The sequence below is a fragment of the Choloepus didactylus genome, chromosome 15 (assembly GCF_015220235.1).
Source record: "Choloepus didactylus isolate mChoDid1 chromosome 15, mChoDid1.pri, whole genome shotgun sequence".
Taxonomy (NCBI): Eukaryota; Metazoa; Chordata; class Mammalia; order Pilosa; family Megalonychidae; genus Choloepus; species Choloepus didactylus.
This window is the reverse complement of record NC_051321.1, coordinates 82,064,652-82,088,678: the sequence shown is the minus strand read 5'-3', so window position 1 is coordinate 82,088,678 and position 24,027 is coordinate 82,064,652. Positions and strand designations below refer to the sequence as shown.

At 37.4% G+C, this 24,027-nt stretch overlaps 1 protein-coding gene across 3 annotated transcripts in view; it reads left to right on the top strand.

Annotated features, from left to right (window-relative positions):
• Positions 1–282: 282 nt before the first annotated feature.
• WAPL (WAPL cohesin release factor) overlaps positions 283–24,027 on the top strand; it is an 85,641-nt gene continuing 61,896 nt past the window's right edge. For 2 of the 3 annotated variants that reach the window (XM_037804218.1, XM_037804219.1), the window contains exons 1-3: positions 283–730; positions 3,475–3,995; positions 22,250–23,287. In XM_037804218.1, the coding sequence (XP_037660146.1) occupies positions 3,497–3,995; positions 22,250–23,287 (1,537 nt within the window). In that variant the 5' untranslated portion in view covers positions 283–730; positions 3,475–3,496. The remainder of the gene's footprint in view (positions 731–3,474; positions 3,996–22,249; positions 23,288–24,027) is intronic. The other variant, XM_037804217.1, reaches the window with a different exon arrangement.

The following is a 24,027-nucleotide window of genomic DNA, read 5'->3' as shown; positions in this document are numbered from 1 at the left end:
CCGCGGCACCTGTCTCCCGGCAGGGCCGGGAGCTGGACTGCTTCCCGAGCCCCGGTGGCCCAGTCCGGCGACAACCACTCTGCCCGCCCCCGGCTCCCGCGCCCCGCGCTCAGAGACGCGACCTCGCGGACCCGGACTACAAGTCCCGTCGGGCCCCGCGGCCGGGCCAATGGCGGGCCCCAGAGCATGCGGGGCGCGGCGCCTGCGCGGCGGTTTGAGTAAGGGGCCGCGCGATTGGCTGCAGGGTCAGGCGGCCGCGCGGGGCCTGTGGGAAGCGGAGTGACGGAGCGAGCGGCTGTTGGAGGAAGGAGGTGGGAGCCGGGAGCGCAAATGGCGTTGAGATGGTTCAGGGCCCTGTTCAAACTCCAGCGCTGACCATTCACCGGCGGAAGCGGCGACGCAGGAGGCGGCGGCGGCCCAGCGGGGGCACGGAGCAGGCTCCGGTACCGGCTCCGGCGGTGGCGGCCAAGGAGGCCTAGGCCCGGGCCCAGTCGGCGGCGGTCAAGGCGGGGAGGGAAGTTGCGGGGCTGCCTCTCCCCCCCTCCGCCCCGGTTTCCTATTTACCGAAAGCGGAGTCTCGGGGTTTGACTGTGGCGGAGCCCCTCCTTCCTCTCTTCGCGCAGCAGCCGGCCTCGTTCTCCCGCGCGGGGCTCCCGCGCCCGCCCGGGGGCCGTTGGGAGCGGGAGAGGCGGAGGCGGCCCGAGGCCAGAGCACCCGCCAGGCGCCGAGGGTAAGTGAGGTCTCGGGCGGCTGCCTAGGCCCGGAGCGAGCCCGTGAGCGTGGGGGAGGCACGGGGTGGGTAGAGGGAGAGTTAAGACTCGCCGTCGCACCTACGCGGTTTCTGAGGAAGTTGGGCAGAGGGACGACCAGGAGAACTCTGCTTTTCCTCTTTTATTTTCCTTTTTCGGAGTTCTCACTGGGTGGCTTCTGATTTAACTTCCCTCCCCAAACCCGGTCAAGTGTGTTGAATTCAGTCTCGCGTGCCTTCCTGCCTCTTTCTCTACCTCTGCTCGCCACTGAGGCCTTACCGCTGCCCTGGGGATTCGGTGGAAGAGGCTTCCGGGGCGTCGGAAGCAACATCCCTTTCCTGGGCGGTGGGGGTGGGGAGCCGAAAAGTTGAGTGAGCGACCAGCCCAAGGGGCGCCCCCTCTCATTTCCTCCTTGCGCACTGGCCGCCCCCAGGTGAGGTTTTCTGGGTGGCTAGATCTGCTCCTTCCGGCTTTCCTTCCTTCGTGGAAGCCCCTTGGGCCCGGGAGGACACTAGATCTGGACGGTATTTTAAGTGTGAGGACGTTTATATGCCAGCTCACTTTCCTGCAAATTCGACCTGGCTTGAGGCAGAGGCAAAGGCCCGGAGACCGAGTAGACCGAGTTGTGAATCATTCTTTCCTTTTTTTTTTTTTGTTAGGATGGTCTTTGGAGTTTGAAGGCTGAACAGGCTAGCCTGTGTACCTGAGGCCTCGAATAAACCATAATGTCAAATATGCCTGCATGCTTGGTTTTGAATTTATACATACTTGACTCTCTCCTTTTAGATAATGCCGTCGCGTTATCTAATGTCCAGTGATATTTTAAAAGCATTTTATTATGGAAAACGATCAAGGAAATAAAAAGGGAGTATTATATAATAAACTCATCCACCCATTATTCAGATTTCATCCTTTATTATCTCTTGACCAAATTTGTTTCGTCTGCACAACTTCCCTGTTCCATACCCCTTAATGTTAGGAAAAAAATCTGACATTATTTCATCACTAAAAATATTTCAGTGTGTATTTGTGAAAGATGTGGATGCTCTTGAAAAACATAACCACCGTATTATCACACTTAAAGTAACAACTCCTTAATATCAAACATCCAGCTACATTTGCAAAGCCTACTAGTAGACCTTAAACCTTCAATAGTGAATGCATTGTGGTTCTGGGACCATTTGTACAACGAGTCTTTCTACTGTGAGCCTAAAGGAGATCAAGTCTAGGTTTTTGGTTTGGCCTTCACTCAGCACTTTTTTGATGATTACCGCCTGAAGTGCATCCAAAGCGTTCCAGCTTTGTTGGTGTGTGTGTGTAAATGTAGATCTGCAGATCAGGCCTTTACAGCTCCCAGTGTTCTTAGTTTTGTTTAGGCTGTATTTAACAAGAAAGACAACAGGATTCTTTAGTGTAAATCCACAGTACAGGGAGAAATAGGTCTCCCTCAGGAAAAAGTTTTGTGACCTTTTAAAAGGTCTTCAGACACCTTACAAACTATTTCCTCAATGCAGATGTGATGGATGAATAAATGAATCATTATTTTGTCAAAACAGAATTGGCTTCTAACCAGCCAATAAAGGGGAAAGTCCTTTATTGAATACATGTAAAACCAAGTTAGACAATGATTCACTATAAATGGGAAGGTTTAAAAGTTAATAAAGGGAAAAATTTAAAGGATGGATCATTATATATTTAAAGTGTAGGTCAAATATTGCAGTTGTTGTGTTATCAGTTTCAGAGTATTAAAGATTTTCAAGCCCTTGGGCAATTGCTTTAAAGCTTTAATTTATATTTAATATATTGGTGTTTAAATTTTAGAAGGACAAAGCATGGGAAATATTGATAATAAGAATTGTTGAAAAAGTACTGTAACTTGCTTTGGAGAATGTTTGACTTTTGACTTACTGGCCTGACAAAAATTTTTTTCTTTTGCCCTAGTACCTGTTATTATGTAGATAAATCAGATAAATCAATTTATCCTTTATAAAGCCAAGAGAAAAATAAAGGTTACAGGTTTCTGTTGCTTTGTCTAACAGTGCATGGGACAGTGTAGCATGCAGGAGTTCAGTGGTTCCAGAAAATGTAACTCATCAAATGAGCACAGCACTATAGGGACAAGGAAGATAGAATAAGGATGGTTTCTTGAGCTTAGGGAGATGACCATCTAAGGAGCACTTTTCAAGTACAGTCCAAATTACATTAGACCCAGAATCAGAATTTTCAAGGTTGGCTTAAAAGATACAGGCTTTAATACATGACAAAATAACACTTTTTTTCCCTCATGTAAGTGCTCCAAAATGAACATTTTGAGCTTTTCAGGATTTTATACTACCCTATTCAGATGAGTTTACAAGGTAAAAATGATGTTTCTGAGAAGGGTAAATTGATACATTTGAAACCTTAAAAAGTAGATGTTTCACCAAAAGTGGTTTTGTAGACATTGTATTATAAATTGGTTGGTCATTATGCTTTTTTACCTTGTGAGTAGTATATGAATATATGTATTCATTATAAAAAAAATTGACATGGATGTATGTAGGGTAAAAATTTAGCGCCTCTCTTTATACTCTCTCCCTGTATTTATTTAATCATTTCTAATGGTTTGTGTCTTGAATGTTGAAAATCAGATGGGGAGAAATCCAGGTTCTTATTTTTGTATGCAGTGTTTTAACACTTGTTAAATGTTTGGTGGTTATATATTTTCTTCATTTTTTTTTCACAGAGAATATGAAACAGGTATCAAAATGACATCCAGATTTGGGAAAACATACAGTAGGAAAGGAGGAAATGGCAGTTCAAAATTTGATGAAGTCTTTTCCAACAAACGGACCACCCTTAGTACAAAATGGGGAGAGACCACATTTATGGCTAAATTAGGGCAGAAGAGGCCCAATTTTAAACCAGATATCCAAGAAATTCCGAAGAAACCTAAGGTGGAAGAAGAAAATGCTGGAGATCCTTTTGGATTTGATAGTGATGATGAGTCTCTACCGGTTTCTTCAAAGAATTTAGCCCAGGGTAAGGGTTCCTCTTACTCAGAATCTAGTGAAGCTGCTCAGCTGGAAGATGTCACTTCTGTACTTGAAGCCAATAATAAAATTACTTATCCAGTGGGTGAAGACAGTGTTGTATCTGATAAATGTTTACCTTTGGAGGATACATTGGTTGGAAAAGAAAAGAGCACAAATCGCATCTTAGAAGATGATGCAGGCAGAAGTAGCTGTTCTAAATTAATGACTTCAGGTAAGTTTTGCTTTTCTTTATTCTGAATCAGAAGAGCTTCATGGGAGCCGTTAAGTGATTTAAATTCTGAAGTATACTTCTTGGGTTTTCTTTTTGCATTTATGATTAATGGGGGGACTATTGATACTTTTGTAGAGGAAATTTAAGAACTTCAAAGAAATCAATTGGTTGAAATTTTATTTAAACAACTTGGATATTGTTCTAGAGTATTACTCAAGGTACATTTTGGGAACAGTCTTTCATAAATCCCTAATGCAGCGCCAGTAAGAAATCTCTCCTTTTTGTTGGGTTAAGATTACACAGTATCTCATTTCTTTTCCTGTGGAGGATTTAGATGATTACTGATAATGAAAATGAGATGAGCATTTACAATGAGGATTAGGTTTAGAAGTGTTAGACTTTTCTCCCAAACTAGTTCAGAAAGATTAAGGAGGTATTGAGTGGAAGCACTAAAGAATTAAACTTGTTTGCAAATTGAAATTGGTTTGGAGTCTGTTTGGGACTAGTAGATTAATCAGTTTTAATCCACAAAACTGTGGTTGTTTTTAAAATATTAATTTGTAATTCTGAAATCTAGTACTCTCATAAAACAATAAATTTTATCAGTTATACCTCCACTCACTTCTGTAAAAGATTTGAGATTGAAAAATAATATGATACAGATGCAATTAACTAGAAGACTAAAGTGCTAAGAATGGAGGTGGCAGGGAGGAGAGAGAGCTGTATCAGCCTTAGGACAAGGACAGCCACTGTAGTTGAAAACAAACCTTAGTTCTTGACTTCTTGGCAGTCAAAGTAGAGTGATAAGAAAGGTTACATAGATCTCATATTTTAGAAGGAAGTAAAGACGTTGCATCTCTCCTAGTACTGAATTCTTAAGAGGAATTTGTCCTTTGGAGGCTTAATATAAGGTGCATCAAATGGCATAATGGACTGTGTCTTGCGTAATTTTCCTAAAAATGCTGAACATTTTTCTCTTTTTAATGTCTCACCCTTGGATGAGAGGATGAGCCAGCTGTTATTCTCATTTCCTTTATCCTCCCAGTTAATTCCGATTTGGCTGTCCTTACTACTTTTCCCACATTTCTTCTGAAGCATTGTTCGTAAGTTAAGGATAGGTTAAATCTCCATTTAAAAAAAATCTGAGAGCATAGAAACTGTTCCCAAGTTCCCTCCTAAAAATGTATTGGTAATCATGGAATTATGGCACTAAAATTAATTTTAACTTAGTTCTCCTCATTTTATAGATTAGAGTCAACGATGTTAAGTGTCATGTCCAAGTTCTGCTAGTGACTGAATTGGAAATAGATTTAGATTTACTGATTGATTTTCAACATGTTGAATACTGACTGTGTGTCACGTGCTGTGCCAGGCTCTAGAAATGCTGTTCCACTTTAGTTAACTAATGTTCTTACTGATGTATCTTGCTGTTCCCCAATACTTTATTTGGAGGAAGGAAGGTAATACTGGGAAATGGGTAAGATGGTCAAGGAGCAAGACACAGGCTTCCCTAAGTGCTACTTTTAGAGAATGGGGTATTATGGGCAGGGAGGGGGCTCTGACCACAGAGAATATCAGTGGGGATGAATTCTTATGTAAAGGGGAAACAGGAACTTGGTAGTTAAATATTCATAGGTAGCAAATGCTTATGTAGTTTCTTTGATGGGGTAAATCTATATATGTCCAAAGTGCCATTTGAAGTTAGCTGGCAGGAACTGGAAACGTAGTTTTCTGTAGAAATGAGATACTAGATTCCTAGTCCAATGTAGCTTAATTACAGTTCTGATGGGGATACAGTGGACTGACTGGAAACCCAAACTTCATTATATTGGGTCTGTGAGGAGAAAATGTATGATAAATGACAGTTGAATAGGTGCTCAGGAACATCATGTCCCTCTTCCTTCCTCCTTCCTCCTCCCACAAAGGCACCCTTAATGAGAAGGCACTGGTATGTAGGACTATTGACTATTTCTTTTTCTTTTCTCCTCTTCTTTAGCCATCCAGAGCTGCAGCCACCCTGGCAGCCCCTTGTAAGATAAAAAGGGAATTTTAAGGGTGCGTTTTTAATTCTCTTAGTGGTCTTAGCCTATGTCTAACCTGTGCAGGTTAGTTCTAATAAACCACTAATAAGCTCATATGTTTATAAGTTGGTTATAGTTCTGGGAAAGTTTATTGACTTTTTGACCTTTTTCTTTGCCTCTCCCTGCTAAAATATGGGCATTTCCTTTGTGCTTGAACTCTTCTTGCATTATGTTTGTCAAATTGTTACTGCTTTTACCCTCATCCAGAAAGCCTTTCGATTTTAGTTGAAGTTTAGAAACTCAAACCTAAGTTTTGGATAAGGGGTCTCTCTAAATCTAAAGTGGTTCCTAACCTTTTTTGAATGAGGAGCCTTTTGAAAATGATGGAAGTTTTGGACCTTTTCTCCAGAGAAGAATGCTTGTGTACCTACTTAGACTCAGAAATCTTAGAAATCCTATTCAGGTCAGTTTCAGGTATTTTATTCAACAACTTGTGAAAAATATTATCAATGAACTTGTTCAAACTGCACAGGTTAAGTTCCATAGTACCCTTCCAGTGGAGTGCTCATTGACACCATTTTTCACTGTAGAATTATATATATATCACATCGATGAAAAGGGCTTATCCAAACTGAAACTTCTTACATCATCTCTCCTGGTATTGAATTTTTAAATGCACTTCTTTCTCTATAAGAGAATATATGATGTTGGAAGCAGTGTAGTTATTTTAGATTATTTGTTTTTCTTATTCCTTTGTTTGGATATGGTTTATTAATTTTCTTGGGGTGTGGTAGGAACACGTTGGAAGCAAAGTAGTTATTGTTTTTTTTTAACCCTTTGTTTTGTTTGGAATGTGTTTTTTTCTTTTTTTTAAATTTTTTCTATAAGATTAAAAAATTTAAAAGAGAATATGTGGTTTATTTTTAGACACTGTTAAAATTCTGTGTTTTAAATATTTTGTAACAGATAGTACTTCAAAAAAAAAATTGTGGCCAGTTTGAAGAGGGTGTGGCTGAGGTCATGATAAACACATAATGGTTGCTGTTTTCCAGACAGATACTTGATGGTTAAGAGAACTGAGAAACAGGGTACAAACTGAATGAGAACTGCAGGGAAGGACTGAGTTGCTAAGATGTCCTGACACTTAATGTTTTTTTTAAATTAAATTCAGCTTTATTGAGATATATTCACGTACCATACAGTCATCCATGGTGTACTATCAACTGTTCATAGTACTATTATATAGTTATGCATTCGTCACCCCAATCTATTTTTTAATATTTTCCTTACACCAGAAAGAATAAGAATAACAAGTAAAAGTAAAAAAGAACACCCAAATCACCCCCCCATCCCACCCTATTTTTCATAGAGTTTTTGTCCCCATTTTTCTACGTGTCCATCCATACACTGGATAAAGGGAGTGTGATCCACAGGGTTTTCACAGTCACACTGTCACCCATTGTAAGCTATATCTAACACTTAGTTTTTAAAAAGTTCCATTGTGGAAATTTCTGACACAAAAAATGGAATAGTAAGAGAACCTCCATGTGTCCAGTTATCCAGCTTCTGCTGTTGTCAGAATATGGCAAATATTGTTTCACCTATTCTACACACTACTCGCCTCCACCTCCCATTCTCTACCCTCTGGATTATTTTAAAGCAAATTCAGGTTTTCTTATTTCATCACTAGATACTTCAGTATCTAGTCTTTAATTTTAAAAACATTTAAAATTCTAATTGCAGTTACTGTTAGGGTCAGTAGGAGTTCTCACCCTCATGTGCCATTTAAAAATGACTTAGCAGATGTTAAAGATTAGCCCTTTTAAGAGATCTTGGGGTGTTCTTTAAAGTTTGGAATCCAGGGCTGTGTGCATTAGGGTTAAAAGAAGGCAACTCTTGCCTTGTATGTGAGGCTACTTAATTTGCCTTCCATTTTCCATCTTTGTGTGCTCTGCTACAGGTTTTTAATCTGGATTCTAGGACTTGTATCTCTCCTTGGCACACTTTCTTTGCCAGCCAGCTGGGATTCAGTCTACACAGCCTGCCAAATACTGAGATAACTAAGGCATAGGCTCTTAATTTGCATGACTGGTTTTGTAGCCAGTGAATTTTTTCCATTTGCTTAAAGCTGCACTGAGTGTTTGTATAAGTAAGAAGGATGGTATTGTCAGGAAATTATGAACTTTGATTTAGCCCTGAAGGTGAATTTTAGAAAGGGAAATGAATTACTATATTCCCAAAAGTTTAAAGTAGGCCACTAACTTGTGACCCGAGATAAGGTTGTCACCTACTCATTCGTTAAAGTACATGTGATTAATGAGGATTATTAAAGAATACTGAAAGTATAGTATCCACAGTTACTGGTTTTTATTTAGAAATTGAATGTGTTTATTGTATCGAATATAATTGTCATAAAGCTTTTAAGAGAAGTGGCTGAGATCTATGATTTATTTTGTTCCTACTTGTGCTGAGCCCTTTACATCAGTTTCTCCTTTATCACAACCATGTAAGGCAGGCTTTATTCCGGTTTTTTAGAGGGGAAATCACAGTTCAGAGAGGTTGAATACCTTGAACTATTAAGTGGTAGACCTGAGAAACATTCAAAATACACGTACTTTTCCTATAATGCTGCGATATCCTGAAAGGAATGAACTTAATTTTGTCATCTTTAAAGCCTTATATTTAAAATAACAATTTAGTTTTGACAAAGAGCAAATCATGGCTTCCTTCTTGCCTCTGTTTATAAAGTTTTTTTTTTTTCAGTAAAAATAATGGTCAAACTATTTTCAATACTTAACCAAATAAAGCAGACCTTAGTTTTACAGGTAATAGATACCCTCTACTTCTTAATTTTTTGTGCTGTATACAAATGGAAATCAATAATATGAAATGCTGAAAGAGGTACAGGAAATGTAAGAAAATTCACTTTGTTTTAAAGTAGAATTTTCATTTTTTGTGAAAGGTTTTCTTAAGTAAAAAGAGGATCATTCGTAAGGTATAAGTGATGACAACAATGCAGATGACCACTAACAAATTTCATCTCAGTCCAGGTTGTCTGCTAGCCACGGTGTAGAACATGAAAACTGTAAACATAGTCTTCCCTCGAGTAATGGAGCTGTAGACTTTCTGCAGGCCATGATAAATAACCGCTTCTGAAACGATGACTACACGTTTGTATAATAGTTTGTTTTTCAGAGCCATTTTCTTCATATATTCCATAGGCTCTTAAAACTTAGAACCAGATGATTATTTATGAGTATTTCTGGTCCAGCCCCCAATCCTCTGGGAAGTGGGCCTCAAATTTTTCCAGATTCCTGATTAGAAGAAGACGAATTTGTTCATAGGAAGGTCTGGGGAATGCCATCCTTCTGTCACCCAGCTGTTATTTTAGTTATTTAGTGTCTTCTATAACATGCTGAGTGTTGGGTGTGTATCCATGAAGAAAAAGGACTCACTTCTTGCCTTTTTACAATTAGTGGGGAAGACATACTAAATAAAGAATAACAAGTGTGCTGAAAACTAAAGAAAAATATAGGGTGCCATGGAAAGGGATAATAGACTTACTTCCTTGGTCTTGGTGGGGGTTGGGGGTAAGGCTGACATTTAATCTGAGACCTTTTGGGTACCCTGAGAAGGGATGAATGTTAGAGATAAGTGACTTGAGCCTTGAAGAAGGAGCCATGACATCTGGAATAATTCTTAATGGAGCAGCTGAGTAGATGGTAGTGTCATTTCACTGAGATAAGGGACATTTTGAGGGAAAGTTCAGGAGTTCAGTTTTGGATATACTGGTTGTCGAATGAGTTCAAGAGGCAGTTGGATCTGCTGGCTTGGAGCTTAGAGGTGATAAATTTTGAGATTCAGCTTATCAACATGACTTGAAAGTATAGGATTAGATGATGTCATTAAGGACAGTGTGAGAGGAGAAAAGTATTAGTACTGAACTTTGAAGAACTTCTGATATTTAGTGGATGGAGAGAGGTGGAAGAAAAACTAGGAAAGGAAATTGAGGTGGAGCAGCTGAAGGAAAATAAAGCCAGCAGAATAGGGATTCATGAAAGGATCAGCTGAATTGGAATGCTGCTACAAAGTCAACTAAAATGAGAACTGGAAGGCAGTCATTGGGTTTTATAACTTTGAAGTGGTCTGAGGAGTGAGTGCACAGTGAGGAAATGGGAGCAGTGAGTGTATATAACTTGTTAAAGATGTTTGAAGAAAAGAAAAAGCTAGAGGGGATGAGGGGTTTTGGAAGGTTTTAATTCATGGGAGACCCTTGAAACATGGGGTCTAAAGCATAGAGGGAGAGATTGATCTTGGGAGAAGGGATGCAGCAACTCCTGGACAGGAGGAACATTGAGTGAAATGTGAGCTCAGTGGGAGGACAGGAGATAAGATGGTTTATGGCTGAAAGCTTCATTTTTTTTTCCCCCTAAGGTGACAGAAGAGATGATCTCTGAAAGGGAAAAAGAATGGTTGGGTAGTGTGGGGGCTTGAGGGAAGGGGCAGAGGTTCAAACATAACGTTGCAGAACGTGGAGGAGTTAGCTGTCTAGAGAAAAAGTAGAATTGCTGGATATTATTTGGGGTCGAAATTGGTATCACAAATACTCATGGTCAGTAATTTACTCATTGTGTGTGTGGGGGGGTGTGTTTTCCCCTTCTTTTAGTAGGCCCCATTAGCTGGAACCTTCCCGGAATGCAGAATTAGAATTATCCTGGATTGGCATTTTGTTAGACAACATGTGGAATGATGAGATAGAGAAGCAAGATAATTTAAAATATTGGCACGAGAGTGATTAAAATGATGGACTGTGGAATTTAAGCTGTTTAGGGACTGGACAGAAATGGTGGGTGGGAGAAAGGAGAGGAGGGAAGGGGTCAGTATACTGGTAGTCTTAATTAAAGTCAAAAATGGGAGTACTTGAACAAACAAGTTAGATGGTTGGTAGGTTGTGATGAAAAAGGTGGGTTATCTGATTTTAACGTGTAAGAGGTAAAGCATTTTGGGATGATGACAGGTTCCTGGGTAAAACTGTAAGACCTGGTTCCTGAGATGGAATGTGGGAGAAGATTAAAGAACTGGGAGATCAGGGGATGGGAATCTGAGGGAATTCAGGATTATAGCAAACCCGGCCTGGTGGGGTAATTATAAATCTGGTGCACAATCTTAAACGAATAAGGAGATTGTTAGATGACAGATAAGAGGAGTATTAGAGGGTAAGTAGCTAGATGGCAGAAGCTTCAAAGAATGGGCTTTTTTAAGAGGGTGGAAGAGTAATAGTTTTATAAAAGAGGCTCTGGAGAGTCAGCATTCCTTTGACCTCAAACCATCTTACTCTGAGAGCTAGAGAGGGCTGCAGGACAAGAGACATCTTTAGATTTCAGCTAGGGCAGGGAAGTTGTAGAGAAAGTGAATCCATCTACATGAGAGTATGCTGATCACTGAGGCTCCAGTACCACAGTTAAAGGGGGATTTTTGGTGGTGGTGGTGGGTTAGATTAGGAGTTGGGAAGGAAGTACAGATATATTATGAGTATTAGAGTACAGGAGGAGATGACAAGGTGTGTTTACATTTTGGATCATGACACAGGGAAATGGGTGAGAGGCATGGTAGCTTTATCGCGAAATTTTCCTAGAGGACAGGTTCAAATATCTTTGCTCACACATTGCCTAGAAGGTTTTGAGAAACCATGTTCCCACTTCATGTATCCCCACCAGTCAAGGTCCTGACAGGACGCAGATGGCATGCCCAAATTAGAGTAATACAGGGAGGGTTTGTTTCTATAGGGGTTATTTATAAAGGTGTGGGGGAGTGTAGGAAAACCACAGGGGATGGTGCTCTACCTTTGGTTAGGTGCGTGGAGTTATTACCATCCTAGGACCAAAATGACAAGGGGTTGGTTATCTGAACCATGTGGAGGAGGCCACCTTGAGAGGAGCAATGCCCTTCTGTTGAGAGGCCTCATAAGGAGGGCCCTGGAAGAATAAAATATCCGAAATAACCCTCCACCTTTGTCCTGCTGGGATTCCTCATTGGCAAACCCAGTGGAAGCCCAAGGATAAGGAAGCTTCTTAACACTGGTCAGCTTCCTGGGGCTGACATCAGAGTAGAGAGTGGATCTGGAAGGACAACTGAAAGATATCTGACACAATATCTTAAAAAAAAAATTGTTATGCCTATTGAGTATATATAATTTACCGAGCATCAAATCACTCTTTTAAGATATAAAGTTTTGTGGATTTTGACAATGTATACAGTTATGTAACCACCACATCACATCAAGATGCAAAATATTTCCATTACCTTAGAGAGTTCCCTTATGCTCCCTTGTGGTCAGTTCCTTCTTGACCTCCAACCCCTGCCAGTCACTGATCTGTTTTCTGTTCCTATAGTATTCTCTTTTCCAGAACTGTCATGTAAATGGGTTCATATATTTTGTAGCCTTGGAATCTGGCTTCTTTCATTTAGCATAATGCTTTTGAGATTATTCCATGTTGTTGCATATATCGCTGGTTTCTTCCTTTTTATTGCTGAGTAGTATTCCATTTTATGGATATACCACAATCCATTTGCATTTGAAGGAGATTTGAGTTGTTTCCAGTTTTTGGTAATTATGAATAAAGCTTCTATAAACATTCACATTTAGGTTTTTGAATAGGCATGTATCCCAGTTTCCCTTGGGTAAATATTTAGGTATGGCATTGCTGGTCATGAAACTATTCATCTTAAATTTAAATGTTGACATTTGAAACTAAAACTGACAACTACATTTTAGTTATAGTGATTTCTTTTAACCTTTTTATTGTAAAATAAAACAGATACAGAAAACTACTCAAAATGTGTAGCTTCATGAATTTTATAAGAGCAACACCTTTATGATCACCACCCTTAGGATCTCCTACAGTTTTAACAGCCAGTTCACAACTCCCTCCCACACCTCCAAAGTAACCACTATTTTGTCTTTTATAGTCACTATCTTCTCACTTGCAAATGCCATAATTATTTACTGTTCACTTTCATACATTTTTAAAAACAAAATACAAAAACAAGGTCTTTATAAACAGATTTACTATACTTCCTTTTTCATTTTGGAATTGTATTGCTATTCCCACTTTCTGTTGAGAATTTTATCCTATTGAATGCATGCTTACTCTTTTAGTGGTCATCCTTTTCATAATTCTTTCTTTAAAATATGTGTATACAAGGTAAAAAAAATATTGTGTCTGTAAGCCTCTTAAGTATTTAAAAAAATTCTGGATTAAGTCATGACCACAATTATTAGTTCATAATTGATGGAAAAAAATGAATGCTGTACATTTTAAAGGTAAAAATTTACTGGAAATGCATCTCTTAATGAGATGGGTGGGGATTTTTTTCAATTAGTTCATGTATATGGGTGAAAATTATTGCTAGAAACTGAAAAGTTTTGGGCATTAGTTCTATTCCTATTTTTTTTTTTAAATACGTGTAAATATCGAGAAAGCTTTTTGCCAAAAATGAGTTAAGAATGGAAAGAGTTATGTTATGGCAGCCTTTTTTTTTTTTTATTTTTATTTTTCTGGTTATATGCCACAAGTCATGAGGCAGTCATCAAAAATTATTTTTAGTCATGAATCATTATATTAAATCTTCTTTCATTTTTTGTGGTAATAATTGGAAATTACCTGACATGCAAAGGATTTGTTACCCAGACATTAGAGTTACTCAGTTATTAAACACAGAATCTAATAATCTATCACATTATTTCTTCATAGGTCATACCAGAATTGGTGAAATGTACCCTAGTAAGATTAGTGAAAGGTGAGAGATAAGCCATTTTTCATAATGAAGAGTGATCTATCCCAGATGGGGTTCTTTTCTTATCGAACTTTTAAGAGTTCTTTATATATTCTGGGTACAAGTCCTTATCAGATATATCTATTGCAGATATTTTCTCCAAGTCTGTGACTAGTCTTTGCGTTCTCTTAACAGTGTCTTTTGCAGAGCAGAAGTTAATTAACTTTGATCAAGTTCCATTTTATCAGATTTTTCTCATATGGCAGGGAGCATACCCTCTTCCTAGGCAGTCTCTTTCTTGGACAACTCTAATTGATGTTTAGTGCTCTTGCTCAATAGTCCTTATGATTTCAATGAATTGAATGATTTCTGTAGCCTCCCTGCTCAGTTAAACCTTTCTAGTTACCTCAACTCTGCATGGGTTATGGTCCCCAAAGCCTCTCCCCTCCATCATTCTGTACAGTCTCCTTAGTCAGAAGTCAAAGGTTTTGTTTAAATATATCCCTCAGCACATTGGTAAACATTTGCCGTTTGACCAGCACATTGGATTTTAACCTCTTCTTCTGGATCCTGTACTTCTGATACTGTGTGTTAAGATATGTTTATCTATATTTTTAGCAGCACCATTAGAGGTAGTGTAATATAAGAGAACATGGTGCTAGTCTTTTTAGTAGGTCTCTTTAGGCTAGTGGTTCAATTGGCCACCTTTTCCATAATTAGCTTGTTAGGGCCTGTTTCCTTACACATGTAATGATGGGTTTGGTGAGAAGTGAAAGGAGATACCTCCACTTTCTCATAAGAAGGTAAAGGAAGTGTATGTGTAATCAGACTATTGTGTAGTAAACATCAGTTGTAGTCAGTCTTGTTTCATTTTTATCCCCACCTCTAGTCCCTTTCCATGATGAATTGTTTTGAAACAAGTTCTAGGCATTGTGTTTCATCCATACGTATTTTAATTCTTTACCAGATACAGACTCTACAAAAGAGGACTATGATACCATTGTTATACTTTAAAGTACCTTTTTGCCCCTTTAAAATTTTTAAACTTTTGAATAGGTAATATATGTAGGATATAAAATTCAAAGGGCACAAATGAAAGGCTTGTCCCCCATCCCTCAGCCATTCCCACCCCCAAGAGTAACCATATCTGTACATAATTTAGAACCAACTCATTCTTTATAACAGCTGCATAGTATTTAAGTATATGGCTGTACAATAAGTTCTTTCTTGATTGGAATTCAGATTGTTTGTAAAATTAAAAACAGGAAGTAATATTGTAGTGAGTTTCCTTATGTTATTTCATACTCCTGGAAAGTTATTTGTAAATACTTGAAAATGAAACTACTGGCTTCAAGGGTAAGTCTTTGATATGTACATTTTTAATTTAAAAGATATTTCCAAATTGCTCTCTGTAGAGGCTGTACTAAAATATTCTGTGACAGAAATGGATTTGTATTTCTTTTTATTGCTCTGTAGTATTTCTTTGAACAGATCACAATATATATATTAATTATACTGTTAATGGATATTTGGGTTTCAGTTTTTTGGAATGATACTGCTACGAGCATGCTTCTATGTCAAACCATATGGAATTGCTGATATTTGGTCATTTTAAAAATGGAAGTTTCATATGGTTCAGTTTAATACATGTCTTTTGGTGCACATATGCGTGCATTTCTGTTTGGTAAGCACTTTTAAGTGGAATTTCTGAGTCATAAGTGTTACGTTTAGCTTTTGTGGATAATGCCAAAGTGGTTGTTCCATTTTCCACTTCCACCAGTTGAAGTAGCTTTATCTTCTCCGCAATACTTTGCGTTATGAGTTGAGGAGTGGTATTTCAATAAATGTGAGTACCTTTTTATATATTAATATGTTTACTGATGACTTTTCTACTGGGTAGTCTTTTATTACTGAGTTGTAGGCATTCTCTATATAGGACTCCCTACTCTAGATTGTCTTGTTCTCCTTAATGGTAATTTTCAGTGGACAGATGATCTTAATTTTAATAAAATTAAATTTCTTTTCTTTTATCATTAATGCTTTTTGTATCTTGTTAAGAAATCTTTTGCTGCTTCAGGCCACGAAGCTATTCTTTTATAACATAAACTCTTTCCATTTTCCCCTTCATATTTAGGTCTTTAATTCAATTGGAATTTGTAGGAGCTATTTTTTTTTTTTTTTGTAAACATATTATTTTTATTTCTCTATTTAGTTATTTTAGCTATATTGGATTTATTAAAGCACATGTAGGGCATGAAATAATAGAATGGAAAAGAACACAATAACAAAGCAACTGAAATAATTATACCCATTCTTCTTGTAGGTCACTCAATCTAAAGCATACATCCTAGATTTCTTGGGGACAAAATAAGAGATTATAGTACAGGGACTCGCAACCAGACTGTCTCAAAATAGTATTGATCAGGAGTCTCCAGGAGAACTTTGCACATTCTTATCAACCTTTTTATGATAATAATCCTTCAAAGAATACTAAAACCCATTCTCAGAGAAAAAAAGAGTGTAGGAGCTATTTTTAAATTAAGGAAATTGGCCTTTTATTTTATGACGTGAGTTGCAGATATGTTTTTCACATTTTATTGTTTCTTTTGATGTTACTTATGTTTTTTGCCAAACTGAAATTTTAGATTTTATGTAGGTGAATATGGATTGTGGGTTTTGTGTCATACTGAGAAAGGACTTTCCCCCTTTGGGCATAATGTACTTTAAAAAATTCCTCTTTGTTTTATAATACGTATTTGATTCCAGTTTCCATGTTTAAGTCTGATTAATCTAGAATATATTTTCATGTTTGAGTTTTAGAACCAACTTTATTTTTCATCAGATGTTCTAATACCCTGTATTGAATAATCTCTCTTTTCTGTAGAGATTTGAAATTCCATAATCAACATACACCAAATTCCCAATATTATTTGCAATTTCTCTTGTCCTTCAAACCAAATATATATATATGTGTATATTTTTTCGAGTGTTTGAAAACTTGGTAAAACTATAATAATGCTCTCTGAAAAATGAGTATGCGAACATTTTTTTCATTCAGTTTCCCAAGATTTGCAGAACCTGTGAAAGCCATGTGTAGATTCTCAACAAACCTCCCTCCCCACTTTAAAAATACATCTGAGAATTCACTTCACTCAAGGTAGCCTTAAACCATCCCACCTGTTTACTTTTGCAGTTTGTTCCTTTATAGAACTATTTATATTCATACTGTTGCAAATATTGTTTGTATTTTCATTTTTAAAGGAATGTTCTATTTCCTTTCAAAATAAAGACCCCTTAAGGGAACAGTGGGCATTTAATTAATCTTTTATGTGAGGTTACTTTGTTTTTCACACAAGCAAAATAAGGCTTTTGAGAGGTTATATGACTTGCCAAACACATCTAGTTTAGCTCTGGTTCAACCACATGCTTCTCAAACTCCAAATTCCATGTAGGCTTCTTTATTGTGCTGAATTATTTCTCTTAAATATTGCCGAATAAACAAAAGATTTTGAGTACCAATATAGTGATGCTAAAAGCTAAAATGAAAAGGCTTAAGTATCTGATTGCAGGTGGCTCTGGGATGGTGGTGTACTGAGAGGCTGAGAGCTTTCTACAGATCCGGTTTTCACCCTCCAGCTTGATGAGGAACATTAGGCTTTAGAATGGTTTTGGATTCCTTGCATGAATTGCACCTGTACATGGGACATAGGCGCTATTGATGAACTTACAGTTTAGATTCCACTAACAATAGTTATTTAAAAAAGTTTCATATTATGGTGACAGCTCAATTATGTGTAATAACTTTGATAATTTGCTATTGTGTGATGTCCTGTAACATGCAAAGTATCTTTAAATATGTTATCTTTCATCTGTTCATCCTGCCCTTGAGGCAGATTTTATTAGCTCATTTTTTTCAGGTGAGGAAAACTGTCAGAACTTCTTAAAGTGATTGCCCAGGGTCATTGTAGCCAGTAAGTGGCAGAGGAGCTGGGACTCAGATCCGTTTGACACCTAATGTGTTATCTTTACTAGAAATACATTTCTGTTACATAGCCAGTTTAGTTTAAAATAGAGAGAATGCTTAGCCTCTCTTTAAGAAAAGAACTCTTATCTTTATCCCCCTCTCTTTTTTTTTTTTCTGTTTTGCTTTTTATGTACTTAATGTTTGGAGATGTTGTGGGTTTAATCTGACAGGAAAGCTAGGATATTTGAGGGGGAGGGCAGTTGAAAAGTAATTGCTATTTTGTGTATTAGGATAAAATAGTCATTGTCTCTTCTGAAGATACAGTTAAGAATTTTTGTTGGAGAGTGAAACAGTGAAGGACTATAGAAAGCATTTATTTTATATATTAAAATACTGTTTTGGAGAACTTGGGCAGCCTTTCTTATGCAGAACACTTTGTTGAGTAAGTTAGTTTTATCGTTTCAAAAGTTTTAAAATATAATGTACATTAATAATAATCTGTAGGATTATTTAATGTTTGCCAGTGATAAAACTCCTTCAGTGAATTACTCTTCTAGAAGACACTTTATTACTATTTCCACTTGAAACAAATTTATAAGGTAAACTTACAACAGAGTTAAACTCTTATTGAAAGAACAATAACTGGCGGTATTAGTCTTTTAGGTTTAAACCCACAAAAATGCAACACAGTTTTCTGATTTTAGGGGAAATGGGGGTAGTAAGTACAACTTGAAAGTGGTTTAAACATGGGAATGAATCAAGTTTATTGTTCTGAGACTTTTTTTAGTCAGATGATTTTATTAAACAAGTAATTAAAATTGTTTATAAGATAATTAGGAGTCTAAATAAGCTTTGCTATGTCAAGATAGTGGAGTGCTGTACAACTCTAAAAAAATGATGTAGTATCATATTTAATGACATCTCATAGACTTTTATTTAGCTAAGCATACCAAGCATTTATGTGTTTCCATAGGCATTTATTCTGAATAATTCCCTCAGTAACAGTGTAAAGTAGACTAGTTTGGTGTCTTCCCTGGTGAAACAGATGAGGAAGTAAAAGTTCTCAGGGAAACTCCCAGAACTCCCTGAATTCTACAGAGCTGGTTAAACCAGGGCAACACAAGTCTCTGAACTCAGTTACCCTGCTCTTTCCACTTGTTATGAAAGCACTGGTGTGGTTTCCCGTTTTTTTTTTTTTTTTTTGGAATAACTAGTATTTTTTTAATGCAATTTTATTAAGATATATTCACACAGCATATAGTCCATTCAAGGTATAGAATCAATGGCTCACAGTATCATCATATTAATTGTGCATTCATCACCACAGTCAATTTTAGAACATTTTTATTACTCCAAAATAAAGAAAAAAATAAAAAAGAACACCCAAACCATTCCATATCCCTTATCCTCCCCCCCCCCCATTATTTGTATTTTTTGTCTTTATGTTATTACTCATCTGCCTATATACTGGGTAAAGGGAGTATGAGTCACAAGGTTTTCACAGTCATGCGGCCACATGGCCACATGATAAAAGCTGTATAGTTATACAGTTATCAAGAATCAAGCCTACTGGATTACAGTTCATCACATTCAGGTATTTCCTTCTAGCTATTCCAGTACACTAGAAACGAAAAAGGAATGTCTATGTAATGCATAAGAATAACTTCCAGAATGACCTCTTGACTATTTGAAATTTCTTAGCTACTGAAACTTTATTTTGTTTCATTTCTTTTCCCTCTTTTGGTCAAGAAGAATTGTCAATCCTATGATGCCAAGGCTAGACTCATCCCTGGGAGTCATGTCTCATGTTGCCAAGGAGACATAACACTCCTGGGAGTCATGTCCCATGTAGGGGGGGTGGGTAGTGAGTTTATTTGCAGAGTTGGCTGAGAGAAAGAGGTTACATCTGAGCAACAAAAGGGGTTCTCTGGGGGTGATTCTCAGGCATAATTATAAGTAGGCTTAGCTTCTCCTTTGCCGGAATAAATTTCATAAAGGCAAGCCCCAGGATTGAGGGCTTGACTTATTAAATTTTAAATTGGGAGTCCCTAATGCTTGTGAGAATATCAGGAATTTCCCAGGTGAGGAAGTGTAGTATTTCCACATTTTCTCCCAGTCCCTCAAGGGGACTTTGCAAATACTTTTAATTTTCTGCCTAAAATACCTTGGGGTGTATCAGGGTATTACATTAACCTGTACAGAAGAACAAGATTTTATTCCCTGTTCTGGGTTCCATGTAATTATGTTGCTTAAATAGACTGACCATAGAGGTTAAATTAGAAAGTGTGCTACAGACAGTATACATTTTGTACCAAATAAACGTCTCTTCAATAATAGTTAAAACTCAGGAATAGATGTGACCGCTTTAAGAACTTAAAATCTACGAACCTTTACAATAAGCCTTATTGAACATTTTTTACTCCTGCATCGTCGATTGCCCAATCTGTGTCCACATTCTGTCCCCTCATAAGCTATGTTCTTGAATTCAGTTCTCAGCTTTTGCTCATTATAGTTTGTTAGTTTATATTAGTGAGGTCTTATATTCATCCTATTGTTTTTGTCTTATTTCATTCAACATAATGTCCTCAAGGTTCATTCACCTAGTTGCATGCCTCACAACCTCATTCCTTCTTGCAGCTGTTCAGTTTGTTGCCATTGTATGTATACACCTCAGTTTGCCCTTCCATTTACCCTTTGATGTACCCTTAGGCCACCTCCATTCATTGCAAATTGTGAACATTGTAAACATCCGTGTGCAAATGCCTATTTGTGACCCAGCTTTCAGTTCTTCCAAGTATATACCAAATAACGGGGTTGCAGGATCATATGGCAACCCTATACTTAGCCTCCTGTGGAACCACCACACTGCATGCCTGCACCATTCTACTTCCCTACCAACAGTGAATAGATTTATCTCTCTCTCCACATCTTCTCCAGCACTTGTATCTTTCTGTTTTTTAAACATTTTTATTCACACACCATACAATCCATCCTAAGTGAACAATTAATAGCTTCTGGTATACTCTCATAGTTATACTTTCACCACCACAAACTATATGAGAACATTTTCATTTCTGATGCAAAAAAAAGAAGAAAAAAATAATAATAAAGGAGAAACAACAGCAAGAATCTCATATCCCTCCCTTGTATCCCTCTCTGTTGACATTTAGCTTTGGTATATTGCCTTTGTTACAATTAGTGGAAGAATATTACAATGTACTTGTTAGCTATGGACCTTAGTTTGCATTGATTGTATTTTTTCCCCATATACAGTCTCATTTTCATGGTGTTATTTCTTGAGGCTTGGTTTTAGAAAAATTTGCTCCTACCCCTTTTAAGATGTCAAATATCAGAGTTAACTTTTAATCTTTCCATATTTTATGATTAGCAATTGGTGCTTCTGAGATTATGAAAAATCGAGTGCCTTGCCTTCAGCTGGGGAACAGCTAAGAATAAAGCTAGTATCCCCTGTTAATAACCTTGTTTAGAAATTAAATGCTTCTAAAGGTAGGTAAATACAGATCTTAAATTATATTTCAACCCACTGGGTAGCATTAAAAATTGTACAGTGAATCCCTGTAAAGTATATCTCTTGTCTGTATTTGATGTTTTGTAAATTGAGATTTGTATATGGTTTTTCTCAAATGTTGGTCCATCTTTGAATAATTTTACTGTTTGGCATTGGGTGAACATTTTGCCAGTATTTTCTACCACCAGAAGCGGGGGGAATTAATCATATTACCAGTTTGAGCCATTTCCTTCTCTCTTTTGGAAAGGTAAAAAATATAAATCACAAAAATCAGTTCCCCAGAGTACAAAATGAATAGGCTGTTTAATACTTACTTACTATTGACTAATATGCATAAATAGTGACTGTAGCTACTTAGGCACCAGAGCCACTGTTAAAAAAAAAAAAAAATTCTTGTAGGTATTATGGCTTTTGGGATAGAAGAAAGAAAGGAAAGCAGAAGTAGCTAGAGAAACCTGACCCTGGAAACAGACTTCTAAATGGAGCCGGCATGCCTTGTGGGCAGCCCTACCCCAGATAAATACAGACCCTCTTTGAATGTTTTCGTTTATTTTGTTATACTGGACTAGGTTCTCCTAAATAATGTTTAATTTTAATATCTTTATTTGAAACACCTGGTCAGTCCCCTGAAGAGGCTTGGCACAGTCATTTACATGTCATTCTGAATTGATTCAATTGATTTCATTTACTCGACACTGTTGAACTCTCATCTGAGGAGTTTAGAGCAAAAACTTTCAGTAAGGAAGAAAGGTCACTAGAAGACACAAGTGCTATTTGCTAAAAAGGTCGAAGGGGAAGTCAGCGTAAATAATTATTTCTTCACAGTTCAAAATTGTTGCAGTTATTTCTAGATGAATTGATTCTGAACTGTTAATTGGCCTAATAAATGTTCCTGTTTTTTAACTTTTATGTTGATTTCATTCATGATTTTATCCTTTGACTTAAATAGTTTTCATTTTTATAGATAAAGTGGAGAACTTTAATGAAGAACATGAAAAGAATAGTCATCATATTTATAAAAATGCTGACGACAGTAATAAGAAACCCAGTACAGAAACTACAGTGGCTTCTGGATACAAAGCGGATGAAATCAAGGCAATATATGATACTTGGAACTCCCAAGTTGGAAGAAGGTCAGAATCTCCATCAGAAATATCTCCAATTAAGGGATCTGTAAGAACTGGTTTGTATGAATGGGATAATGATTTTGAAGATATCAGATCAGAAGATTGTATACTAAGTTTAGAAAATGATCCTCTTTTGGAGATGAAGGATGAAGATTTTAAAAAGCAGCTGGAAAATCTAAATGAAGCTATTGAAGAAGACATTGTGCAAAGTGTTCTTAGGCCAAGCAACTGTAGGACGTACTGTAGGGCCAATAAAGTGAAATCCTCACAAGGAGCATCAAATTTTGATAAGCTAATAGACGGCACCAGTCAGGCCTTAGCCAAAGCGAACAGTGAATCAAGTAAAGATGGCCTGAATCAGGCAAAGAAAGGCGCTGTGAGTTGTGGGACCAGTTTTAGAGGGACGGTTGGACGGACTAGAGATTATACTGTTTTGCATCCATCTTGCTTGTCAGTTTGTAATGTTACCATACAGGATACTATGGAACGCAGTATAGATGAGTTCACTGCATCAACTCCTGCAGATTTGGGAGAAGCTGGCCGTCTGAGAAAAAAGGCAGATATTGCAACTTCCAAGACCACTACCCGATTTCGACCTAGTAGTACTAAATCAAAAAAGGATGTTAAACTTGAATTTTTTGGTTTTGAAGATCATGATGAGACAGGAGGTGATGAGGGAAGTTCTGGAAGTTCTAATTACAAAATTAAATATTTTGGCTTTGATGATCTCAGTGAAAGTGAAGATGATGAAGACTGTCAAGTGGAAAGAAAGACAAACAAAAAAAGAAGTAAAACAGCTCCATCACCCTCCTTTCAACCTCCCCCAGAAAGCAATGATAATTCCCAGGACAGTCAGTCTAATACAAATAATGCAGGTACGGTTTTTTTGTTTGTGTGTGTGTGTATGTGTAACTATAGTAAGTAAATGTGTTTTTTAGGCTTCAATCAGCAGCTACCTAGTTTCTTCCTAGAAGCTCAATTTTAACATGTTATATTACATTTTAATAGAAGTAGCAGTGTAGCGCCACAAATTAGCTTAACCAAAGATAACAGCATTTTAAATGTTAATGATCGGGTCCCAGGTTGAATGGAGCCAATTTGTAGATTGAGGAGTCTTTTCATATTTGTGTTTTGATCCTATCATTAGCACATAAGAATTTTAACAAGTGTGAGTATGGGGACAGGCATACCACACATCTTGTTTCAGCCTTGAAAATCTAAATGAAGTGGAGACATTAAGTATTAGGTGTGAGACATTTAGAACTATTTTGGTAGTAGGTGGTTGTAAATGAGGGCAATAGTAGAAAATTTAAATTAATTAAAACCCGTTTTTAAAAACATTCTCAAACTCTCTTAAATTGATTTAATAGAAGTGATAAGGGCTAGTTAAGTATTTATTCACTCGCAACAGTGGAAATTTAATTTCTCTTTTAAGGTTCTAGGATCAGTAATGATTAGAAGTCCTCAAAGAGTGCATAGTCTCCACTGTGAGAGACAAACAAAAGAAATAGGTTAGCTCTGCTATAATTAAGTCATTATCTGGCAAGGGCTTTGTGAATTGGATTGACTGTTGAGTGAACAAGAATATGTGAAAGCCTCTAGGGTACAGGGTTTC